A 12,849-nucleotide genomic window follows, 5' to 3' on the forward strand; every position below is an offset into this window, starting at 1 on the left:
ATTACTATTACTACTACTACTATCACTATCACTATTACTACTACTACTATCACTATTACTATTACTACTACTACTATCACTATTGCTATTACTACTATTACTATCACTATTACTATTACTACTATTACTATCACTATTACTATTACTACTACTACTACTACTACTACTACTACTACTACTATCACTTCCTATTACTACTACTATCACTATTATTACTATTACTACTACTACTATCACTATTATTACTATTACTACTACTACTATCACTATTATTACTATTACTACTACTACTATCACTATTATTACTATTACTACTACTACTATCACTATTATTACTATTACTACTACTACTATCACTATTATTACTATTACTACTACTACTATCACTATTATTACTATTACTACTACTACTATCACTATTATTACTATTACTACTACTACTATCACTATTATTACTATTACTACTACTACTATCACTATTATTACTATTACTACTACTACTATCACTATTATTACTATTACTACTACTACTATCACTATTATTACTATTACTACTACTACTATCACTATTATTACTATTACTACTACTACTATCACTATTATTACTATTACTACTACTACTATCACTATTATTACTATTACTACTACTACTATCACTATTATTACTATTACTACTACTACTATCACTATTATTACTATTACCACTACTACTATCACTATTATTACTATTACCACTACTATCACTATTATTACTATTACCACTACTATCACTATTATTACTATTACCACTACTATCACTATTATTACTATTACCACTACTATCACTATTATTACTATTACCACTACTATCACTATTATTACTATTACCACTACTATCACTATTATTACTATTACCACTACTATCACTATTATTACTATTACCACTACTATCACTATTATTACTATTACTACTACTATCACTATTATTACTATTACTACTACTATCACTGTCATTACTACTATTACTATTACTACTACTTTCACTGTCATTACTACTATTACTATTACTACTACTTTCACTGTTATTACTACTATTACTATTACTACTACTTTCAATGTTATTACAACTATTACTATTACTACTACTTTCAATGTTATTACTGCTATTACTATTACTACTACTATCACTGTCATTACTACTATTACTATTACTACTACTATCACTGTCATTACTACTATTACTATTACTACTACTTTCACTGTTATTACTACTATTACTATTACTACTACTTTCAATGTTATTACAACTATTACTATTACTACTACTTTCACTGTTATTACTGCTATTACTATTACTACTACTTTCACTGTTATTACTACTATTACTATTACTACTACTTTGACTATTGCTACTATTATTACTATCACTATTACTATTACTACTGATACTACTAGTACTATCACTATTACTACTTTTCTTATTACCACCACTACTACTGATTTTTGTGGCGGGGTTGTTGCTGGAATAGGACCGCGTGCGCATTGTTCGAAGGTTTCGGGAGTGCTCGCATATTTCTGGTTGTTCTGGCGTTTTCCTTTGATTCTTAAAGGTCTTGGTTTGCATGCAGGAGCCGGTTCTCAATGGGCGGCGAGTAGGAGGGTCTGGAGGGGTGTGGAGGCGGGGACTGTCAGCGGCCTCCCATTGGCGGAGGCGTGGTGTGGTGGTATCGTACGATCCTGCCGGCGCAGCTGCAGTCGCCAGACCCTATTCTTTTAAATTGTACCAGACATACCACGGGGTCTCTGGCGTTTACCTCAAATTCTATTGATTAATTGAATTACACGCTAGCATCTGGAAAGGTTGGCCTTGTAAGGTCGCTTTGCTCCTTCGACTAAATGGCTCGTCTCCATATTTTTTTCCATGCGAGGGAATGCACGTCCAGTGGCAACTGCACTAGTAGCGGAGGTACCGAGTAACCCGCGCTAGCTGTTCTTCGTTTCCTCCTGGAAACACAATCGGCTTTGTCGCAGAGAGGGAAATAACCTTTAAGACAGGCGAAGGACAATCCAGCTGCCTGCGGATAGCCAAGGGGGCCCTTTGTGTATACGTTATTCATGTGGTTGGAACGCTGTGGGGAGATGAGTATTTCGATATTGACTAGGCGGAAACCTTTGGAATTTGGCTTTGGGTCGATAATGCTTTGGTCTTGTGCTTGTATGAAGTCTATTGAGAAGGTAGTCATTATATTGTGTACAACACATTTATTATTATTATTATTATTATTATTATTATTATAATACAGATTCACAATGTTATATTTGTTGATTTTTTTTCCCCCGCGAAGTTTAAACTCGAAAAGATGAGTAATGTAAACGTCTTCATGAATAGCCTAGGCCGTTCTTGTCTTGTCTTCATATTTGCAGTTAGATTGAATCTTTGACTGGAAACATGCCTACATTGCGAAGCGGGTTTTAGGTGGATGGGGGTGGGGAGGGACAAAAATGGTCGCTTTAATTAGATGACCGAAACTACTTCAAAACTTTTCGTCTGGAGAAAATAGTTTGGTAGATAATCAGCACTTAATGAGATTGGGAATGATTGAAAGGAGTCGAGATGGTTTGGGTGGTGGCTGGGCCTCACCCATGGAAGATGCGGGCTGGGATGACGGCAGCCGGCTGGCTAGTCCGGCTTTCCCAGATAGTGTATAATTGGCTGAAGAGCGGAAGAATAGAAAGGATATCAGTTACTTAAAAGTTACTTGATAAGCCTGAAAAATGAGGGGTTTGCCTTTTTTCGTTGTTGTAAACTCGATGCATTTGAAATTTAGGGAAGAACTATTAATATATAGACTATTTCGCAAACCTACTGTAGCATGTAAAAACCAAAGCAATACTTATTTCCAGGATTTCCAGAACCGACCTTTACAGTAGTTTTTCTTTCTTTTAAGTTCAGGCATTTAATGTCGACTAAATGTCATATATTAAGAATGATTACGTAGACTTCAAGCTTCGTCATAGTTGTGAGAAATGGGCGCGGTGGTCGTGGCGAGGAGAGTGAGAGATGTATCCCACGCTCTGCTGGACTCCTGCAGGCACTCACGCCACTTCCGATTCTCATACGTCGGCTGTGGAAGTGGAGGTTCTTGTATGTGAGAATCTGTATATTGAGTCCGTGTTCGGTGCGACCAGGTGACTGAAAGGCAAGGGTTCAGTCATTAGGGATGGGGAGTCTGAAAGGCATGGGCGCTGCCGCGGGGGGAGGGGAAGGGACTGAAAGCCTTGGGTGCGAGTGGGTGCTGAAAGCCTTGGGTGCGGCGGGGGGGAGGGGGGGACTGAAAGCCTTGGGTGCGGCGCGCGGCGTGGGGGAGGGACTGAAAGCCGTGGGTGCGGCGGGGAGTGTGGGGGGGGGGGGAGACTGAAAAGCAGAGGCGCCGCTATGTGAGAGGGCGGAATGGAAGGCATGAATTGGTAACGCATATTTTTATTATCCAGTTCTCGTCGGATCAGTTAGATCGATTGCGACGATGTAGCCAAGTCCAACCAGTACTTTTTATAATTTATATCTGGAGTAAAGGTGGCCGCCGTTGCGTCTTTCCCGAAGTGTTTTGTCGGCGCCTCGATTTGCCTTGCTCCCCGGCCTAATGTGTGCGCCATTAAGCAAGCAATCCAAGCAAGCACTCGCAAACAAACACTCGAGGTGCTGACGGAGAGGCCGAGAGAGGGAAGGGGAGACGGATTTAATCTTCATTGCAGGAAATCTCTGGACTGTGTTTATTTTTAGTATGCTATCAGGCGACTTGTACACAGCATTAACGCTCCTCAAAACAAGTCGGCGTCATGAGATTACGAGGGGGTCCTTCACACCCGGAGGTCCTGGGGAGGGGGGGGGGCATGACGGTCTGATTTCCCGCTTCGGAGGGTAGCGTGGCGCTGGGTGGGGGAGCCAGGATTAACGACTTGAATGATTCTCCTCATTTGGCCGATTTCTCCCTCTATCCCAGACCCCACTCTCCTCCCTCCCTCTCTCTCTCTCTCTCTCTCTCTCTCTCTCTCTCTCTCTCTCTCTCTCTCTCTCTCTCTCTCTCTCTCTCTCTCTCACCTTCCCTCCTTCCCCCTCCCTCCTTCCCACCCCCTTCCCTTCTCTTCCCTTCTTTACACTTTATCCTTCTCTCCCTCCCTCTCCCTTCCCCACTCTCCACTTTGTCGTTCCTCTCCTCCCTCGCCTCTCCCCTTCTCACTTCTTATCCCTCCTTCCTTCCCCCTCCCTGCGCCAATTGCCGGTGGCGGTGGCGACACACGGGCGGGGTGAAGAGGGCGTGAACCGGTCATGTAAAGTGCAGTGGCACCGACTTCAGCTGAAAATAGTGTTCACGTCCCTTTTTTGACGGTTATTTGAAATTTGTATTTCTTATTATTCGTTGTTATTGTTTTTATTGTCCTGATCATTATTAGCGTTGTTAGTGTATTATTATTATTGTTATTATTATTATTATTGTTATTGTTATTATTATTATTATTATTATTATTATTATTATTATTTTATATTATTTATTATTATTTTATATTTATTATTATTGTTATTTTATATCATTATTTATTATTGTTATTTTATATCATTATTTATTATTGTTATTATTATTATTGTTATTTTATATTATTTATTATTATTATTGTTATTATTATCATTATTATTATTATTATTAGCAGCAGCAGCAGCAGCAAATAACTGCGCGGGGTTATTGGTTTATTAATCGTACTTATTTTAAATATCACTTAATTAATATAATATCATTGGCAAATAATGAATATAATTTAGTTGTTCAGAGATACGCCTTGATAGATTTGTGTATTTCGGCAGGTGTGTACATGTCTAGTACGACACCTGACAGCTATCAGGTTACACCTTGCTGAGCCGAATCCCGCACAGCCTAGATAAATACTCTTAAGACTCTTGATAAATGCTTTCTAGTCTTTTCGGTCGGTCCTTTAAATACCGTCGACTTTACTGCTAGAGTTGGTTTTATTGTCCTGTTACGCGATTCCAGGGTCGGAGTAAAGCATTTAGTGGATCATGGCGACAAGGAAGGCCGGCGCCTACGTCATACTCTGCGTTACACTCCTGCTAGCTATGTGTCACTCACTCTAAGTACATATTCTAAGATTGATGAATATTAGGTAGTTTGGTCGGTCGTTTGAAATACAGAATTGTACCATGTATTTCATTTTGTTTGTTTATCCTGAGAGTGTTTTGGTGTTTAAAGCTCCCCCCCCCCATCTGATTGTGCGGAGCGAGGCTGGGGGCTCACGTGGTTATGGCCGCGTCTGTGACAGCTGTGGCCGGTTATAAGGAGGGAAAGCGTTTGCCGCAGCGCTCTTGCCGCACTCTTAACCGGTGGTCGAAAATAGTGGGAAAAGGGAGGAAGAGTCCTTTATCTATTAAGGATAGCCACGGGAATGTTAGTTGGCATATGCACTCCCCATTTCTCGCGTAAATGCACAACCCACGAACTGTTTAAGAGCGTATTCCTGTAATAAACGAGGTTAACTAGTGTAAATTCAAGACCGCCCCCGATTACATAGACTCGCATAGGATACTCGACTTAAAGGACGTATCTAAGACGTCGGGGGAGATCATGATTTCAAAAACACATGGGCATTCTTGCCGAGCTTAGTAATAGAGGATGGCGGTCGCGGCTGTGGGGCCGGCAACAGTAGGGCTCGTTACCAAAGGCCACGGGGCGGTGTTGTAATCATGTACTCATGTCCTTTTAATGAGCGGGGGAAGGGGGGGGGGGAGTGAGTCGCCATATTGCGTTTCTTAAATTTTTCTCTACATTTTTATCGTCTTTGTGGATTTTATGTTCACTTGGCCCTGGCGAAAAGTGGTGGCCTTAATGGAGTCTTTTATATTCTGGGTATCGTGTGACACTAACCGGCCATGGGCATTGTCACTTAAACGCGGTTGCATCATATGACGTTGGCTGTATGCAGTGAACGTCCGCTCACATTTTTTTTCCACTGCCCGTTTTCTCCCCCTCCCCTTCCCCCCATATTCCTCCATTCTTTTTCTCTTATTCTTTGCTCCCCTGTTAAATATTACCAAACTTCAAATATTTAGGCGTTTGGTAAACGTGTAGACACAAGCCATTTTGACTAATACCACTTCCATTCTTCAAGATCAGAGCCATGAGAAGCGGGCGGGAGAGAGGATGATAGCTTGCATGCAACTTCTGCTTCTTTTAGAGGCCGAATCTCCGAAGGATTTCCTTTACTGATACTGGCAAGGAATGCAGCCGCGCAGTGATAGTAAACTATAGCATGTCTTCCTTTTTTCTCATCGTTCCGCCCCCTCTCCCTCTTGCTTTCTCTCCCTCCCTACCTCGACCTCTCTTGCCCGTATTCGTTTCGCCCCCCTTCTTTACACCCTTCCTCCCTAGTTTCGCCTCGTCCTCCCCCTCCCTCCCTCCTTCCCTAGTTTCGCCTCGTCCTCCCCCTCCCTCCCTCCTTCCCTAGTTTCGCCCCGCCCTCCCCCTCCCTCCCTCCTTCCCTAGTTTCGCCTCGTCCTCCCCCTCCCTCCCTCCTTCCCTAGTTTCTCCTCGCCCGCCCTCCTCCTCCCTCCCTCTCCCTCTCCCTCCCTCTTTCCCTAGTTTCGCCTCGCCCTCCCTCTTTTCCTAGTTTCGCCTCGCCCTCCCTCCTTCCCTAGTTTCGCCTCGCCCACCCACTCCCTCCCTCCCTCCCTCCTTCCCTCCTTCCCTCCTTCCCTCCTTCCCTCCTTCCCTAGTTTCGCCTCATCCTCCCTCCTCCCCTTCCTCCCTCCCTCCTCCCCTTCCTCCCTACCTCCTCCCCTTCCTCCCTACCTCCTCCCCTTCCTCCCTACCTCCTCCCCTTCCTCCCTACCTCCTCCCCTTCCTCCCTACCTCCTCCCCTTCCTCCCTCCCTCCTCCACTTCATCCCTCTCTCCTTCCCTAGTTTCACCACGCCCTACCTTTCTCTCTCCCTCTTTCTCTTTCTCTTTTTCTTTTTCCTTTTCTTTCTTGGTTCCTCTTTTCCAACCCTTTGCACATGCCATCGCTTAGCCTCCACGAAGAAACCCCATTTTATCTTGGACTGCTCTACATATGCCCGGCTTTTCATGGTAGATATGTAAGACGTAGATGTGGCAGCGCCATTTCCGGGTCCTTGTTTCTTTTCTATTCATCAACGGGATACTTTAAAAACGTACCACCATTACGTTTTAGTTTCTTGTGCACTGTCCAGAGTTCATGGTCTAGCAGCTGTGCTTGCTTCCGAGCCTGTTAAGTCCGAGACTGACTTGTGCGAGTTTGATCAACTTTTACTGATTTATGTAGTGCGTTTGTAATGCGTTCCCATTCTTTAAAGTTTGAGATTTCGTTTAAAGTTTGGTTGGTGTGGAATGGAATTAGAGAAGGGTGACAGTACAGTAACTGTTGTACGAGAAAGTAATTTTGTGCAATTTAATGTCAGGATGTTTAGCTAGAACAGCCTCCTTGAAAACCTGGATGCAGCCGAGAAGTCTAGATAAGATAACGCAGCTCCTCGAAAAAAAAAACGAGGAAAAAATCCCGACATTTATCTAGAATTTTGAAGTTTAAAGGATTGACTTTTTTACCTAGCTTGAAAATGTCCTAGTAATATTTTATTCCTTACATGAGTGGTGTCGACGTATTGATTTCAAACCCAAACCTTGCTTGTCTTTCATAACAAATTCGGAACCAACCATGCAATAGGGTGGCAGCATTTATGGAATATAACCGTTGTATTTGTTTTAATTATTCATTATTATTAATACTGGACAGTCAGGTGGTAGCGAATGTGCAGTGACTGGGTCGTCGTCAGTTGGCTCGACTCACCTGGTTGGCCTGCCAGGAGATGTAGTACAGCGATTTGCGTCATTGCGAGCGGTTATATTTATATGGTGGAATAGGGATGACGCCCGTTCATAGATGGATAAAATAGTAAAATAATTCGTATTGGAATAGACAAGGGTATCTGAAAAGGCAGCTTTCAAGCCTGTGTATGTAGAACAATGGCCATACGTGCCAACAGCTTGATAAACATATTTGGGGGGAAAGTTAGCCATAGATATACAGGAGAGGGTGAAGATGCGGGCTCTGGTATTGATTTACGGGGGTTGGGGGGGCGGAGCAGATGGCGCAGGTGTAGTGAGGTTGTCTTACAAGAGCGGTATGAAAGGGAGCACAGATGTATAGATTTTCCCAAACGCATGAAATACCACTCAGATTTAGTATGAGTTAATTTCAGATTTTGCAATACTTTTAGTATTTCAGTTTTATTGGTGAATTTACATGTGTTTACAATTATATTTTTATATTTTTAATGTATGTGTGTCTAAACTAGCAAATAAATTAGTGTAAGACAAGACTTTATTTCCATATTTATATCATGAGGGGAAGGGATTTAGCTCGCACTGTACAGGGATATTTGGTAGTACTCTTATGTTATGCAGAATTATGTATTACTGTGATGCTTGCGATGTACCTTTTGTATTTAAATGAAAAGATTATTCTATATAGGCGTTAAACTTTGCCAGAAATTTTGGATTCTATTGTATGGAAATGAGAACACTGCAGTACGTATAGTATGCATGTATAGTATGAACAGTATGTATGTACTGTACGTAAATATGAAAAATAGTGTCATTTGGTATGTATGTTTGCATGAGAGTAAATGAAGGATTTTAAGTGGCCTTAAGTACGACGTACTTGCTCTGCATATACCCGTGGGAAGTCTCACAACTGCCGTCCAACTGTCCCTACGTGGTTGGATCAATATTGAGACATTTGTAACTGTCGAATCATGTGAATAGTTAATTAAGACGAAGCTTCTTTAGTGAAATGTTGCGTTTTTGTCTCCTGGGCAGTGTTTATTGAATGAAATTTTGAAAACATTCCTATTTTTTAAGCTAAGCGGCGCAGGATCAACAGTACCCGTTTCGACCGACCCTATTTTAATTGGTTTGCTATTCATTCAATATTTATTTGTCAGTTTCACTCGCCTATTCACGAAAATGCATGCTTACTCGCTCATATATACGTTCTCTCCTTAAAGAATAAATCTCGCTTGTGCTTTGTTTCGTTTTCTACCACTAAATATTTGCGATTGGTTATTAACTTGAGATTGAACAGTTTACCAATGACCTGTAGGACATTGATAAAACGAAGGTCAAGTTCGGTCGTGCGAAACACTGGAGAAGCAATACAGACCCTTTGAAAGCTACGCTTGCCCAACACATTCTTTGCAAAACGTGACCCTGACCATATATGTTTTTGCTGTACTGGAACGATTTTAAGAGGAATTGAATTTTAACAGTTGCACCTCTTCATGTTTGCAAACGTCCTTGCACCGGATCATTCTAGAAATAACTAGTTCTCAGAACTCGCTCAACTATGGCGTTTCCTCAATGACGATCTTGAATAGCGATGTAAGGACTGCAATATGAAGGGAATTGGACATTTGTCAATGCTGTCTAGTTAGCAGCGCCCCAACTCGTCTTTTGCATTCGAAAGAGCAAATGTGGGAACGCCTGCTCTTTTCCCCAGAAAACACGTGTAGTCAGGGTCTTGGGTTTGTGTATATTTTAAAATTTTCAGCATCAAATAGGCTGGGAAGTTTTTTTTTACTGAACATGGAATTCGGTTAAAAAACGAATTGGAGCAATGTGTATGGTGTATATAGCCTTTTACACTTGATGATATGTGTATGTATGAACATTTAAAGGTAATCAACCATTTTATTGTAAAATCGGTCTCTCTTAACAGCTCAAAGTATGCTAACACTGACATCCATTCTCAGGTGTTGGCTTGGTGATGCGCAAGATGGGTAACGCTGCGACCCCCACCGTCGAGATCACCAAGGACGGCGATACCTACACAATGAAGACGACCACCACTTTCAAGACCACAGAGATCAAGTTCAAGTTGGGGGAGGAATTTGAAGAGACCACAGCTGATGGCCGCGTTGTAAAGGTGAGGTGCACATGCAGGTTCTTTTTGAGTTATGTTTTACTTGCAGTAGTTAATCGAGATGTATTTGTTGTTTAAAGATGTTAAATATAGTTACATTTCTGAATGTCACAATTGACAGCTAGAAATTAGTGTTGTAGATGAATTTGATTAATGATTAAGTCTATTAGAAAGCCAGCTATACAAATTTCGTTTTTGGATAAAATTATATTTACAATTGAAGGACTGGCACAGAATTTATCCTTCATGAAATTTAAATACTAACTACCAATTTTCACATGGATTTGAATAAGAGTAATCTCAAACAGCTCGAAATTATTTTATTATATATTTGTCTTCAGATATCAGATTTGAACATTTTAAGAAAACTATTGCCTGTATTCTCATGTGTTCGTTCTTGTACCTTTCATTATATTTGTATAGAGAATTTGTACAGTAATTTTAAAGTCCAATTAAACATCAATTGCATTTTGAAATCCAATTAAACATCAATTGCATTTTGAAATCCAATTAAACATCAATTGCATTTTGAGATATTCAACATGATTTTCTATGTATGTCCACTGTATCTGTTGTGCAAGTGCTAATATATATTGTACATAGTTTATATATCTTCAAATGCCTTTTGTTGTGTATTTATTCAAATATATTTTTCAGTCAACCATTACTTTGGATGGCAATAAGCTAGTTCACAAGCAAGTTGGAGACAAGGAGAAGAAAGAGAAGGATTCTGAGCTTCTCCGAGAATTCACCGACGACAAGATGCTAATGGTAAGATTTCAAATATGGTAATAATTAATCATGGATTACAAGTTTATGGGATTCCTTTGATAAGGTGGTTGCAATAAATTATATTATAATTATTGCTAATCTATATAAAATCTTCTTTTTCAGGAGTGCAAGGTTGATGACGTTGTCTGCAAGCGAGTTTACTCTCGTTTAGAATAAATCCAGCAAGTTATCTGCACCCAAGTATGGAAAGTGGTTACTTTAAATCTTAAGGACCACACTATAATTGAAGATAAAATTATAATTTCTATGTCAAAATAAATTGAATTGTAAACTTTCCAAAAGATAGGTTTTGCATTTTTTACATTCATCGTAAGCAGATGTAGCATTTTATGGAAAGGCTGGTTCCCTAAGGAAGTAACCACATTATCCTATTCACATCCCATTTGGTTTGCTCAAACTGTCTTGCAGGCTTCATTATTCTTCACTGTTCTCTTCAAATTGTAAGAAAAAATTCAGTTGATGTGTTTTGTGGTTATGCTCTAACCAAAGAAGGAAAAAACCCTAAGTACAGTTTATGGTAAGAGTTACCAAGATTTTTTTTCCATTTAAACAAGTTTACTTGGATGAATGGCAAAATGCAAGTGAGAGATTAACATTTATATCTCTTAGTCATTTTGTAAACTTTATATATTAAATTGAAACAAATTTATTTGGTGTTTTGTTTACATTTACCCATCTAGTTTTAATGTTTTTTTAAAAATTGTGTTAATATAAATATTTACAAAAAAGAAAACAAGGTTAACTTAGGAAGCATTTGATAGTTGATAAAAAAGTCCTATTATCTACAAGTTCATAACCAAATATCAGACAAATTTTGATAGTAAATGGTTTCCTTGATAAAAGTACCATCTACAGTACTGTAAAAGTAAACTAGGATACTTTGAAGCTAGTAAAAATAGTTTTCTTCATAATTAAAAGATCATTACTCGACTTCACCCTCTTCCCAATCCCTTGCTTCTTGTCATGGGAGGGAGGGCAGCTTAAGAGAGACTGAGACCCAATGTAGGGATCACCCCTACTTTGGACTTGTCTTTTTTTTTTTTTTTTTTTTTTCTTCATTCCCTTTTGTCAACATTCAAATGCTGACTGTCAGCCCTGAACAGCCTTTGTACTCTTGTTTGCTATTCCCTTTTTACCATTTTTACTACCATACTAACTTACAGCACTCTACAAACTGACAACAAACACTTTAGGTTAATCATCACAAACTGACATCAAATATTTTAACCTAATCATTAACTCATTTTTAACTTTTTGCCTCAATACTGTATCAGTGTTGTATGACCTTTCCTTACCTTGGGCTTCACCCCAAAGTCTAACACTATCACTATCACAATCTTGAATACAATGCTAAGTACCTTAGAGATTTATGTGGCACAAACTGGACTTCAATAGGAAACCTATTAACCACATAGAAGTACCTTTTTTTCTAAATTAAACAAGATTTTATTAAGTTAACCTTGCAATTCTAAACATATAAGACTTAATCTAGCCTCAACATTAAACTTGGGATAAAGAATATCAACCAAATAAACTGTCTAGTCTATACCCTACTAAAGATACCTATACATTTACAGAAGTAGAGTTCCTGAGAATACCAGGCCAGTCAAGGACTAGACTGCAGTTCAGAGGCAGTATGAGATGTGCACTATTCCTCATTCCTTGTTACCCTGGTACCAAGGTAAAAGCTGTGTAATGATCTACTTCCTTGTTCTCAATTATAATTCACCTAGTGGATCATAACATGATATCACAAAGTGATTGGTAACAATCAAATTAAGAGATACTTGGAATACCACCAGTGAAGTAATCAATATGGTATATCTGGTCTTTGATCCATGGTGCTTTCAAATTGCCCTCTTGGATCCCACTGTGGCACAATATATACAGATTTTTAAAAAGCTATTACAATGTATTGAATTTCATTTTGATGCAATAACAAGTTTAGGAATATGAATGAGAATGAACACCACAGTGCAAGGTCTGTATTTGTCAGTTTCAATTGTATAGTCAGAAATGCATGTTTTTTGTGACAAGAATATAACTGGTACCAGTTGAATCCATATTGTGCTGT

At 39.6% G+C, this 12,849-nt stretch overlaps 1 protein-coding gene across 1 annotated transcript in view; it reads left to right on the forward strand.

The window, feature by feature from the left end:
- Window positions 1-11,424, forward strand: part of fabp (fatty acid binding protein) — a 14,188-nt gene extending 2,764 nt beyond the window's left edge. Inside the window, exons 2-4 of the mRNA XM_027367586.2 lie at window positions 9,814-9,986; window positions 10,641-10,754; window positions 10,878-11,424. Coding sequence (XP_027223387.1) covers window positions 9,814-9,986; window positions 10,641-10,754; window positions 10,878-10,931 — 341 coding nt within the window. The 3' untranslated portion in view covers window positions 10,932-11,424. The remainder of the gene's footprint in view (window positions 1-9,813; window positions 9,987-10,640; window positions 10,755-10,877) is intronic.
- The last annotated feature ends 1,425 nt before the right edge of the window (window positions 11,425-12,849 follow it).

This window comes from Penaeus vannamei, chromosome 9 (genome assembly GCF_042767895.1).
Source record: "Penaeus vannamei isolate JL-2024 chromosome 9, ASM4276789v1, whole genome shotgun sequence".
Classification (NCBI taxonomy): Eukaryota; Metazoa; Arthropoda; class Malacostraca; order Decapoda; family Penaeidae; genus Penaeus; species Penaeus vannamei.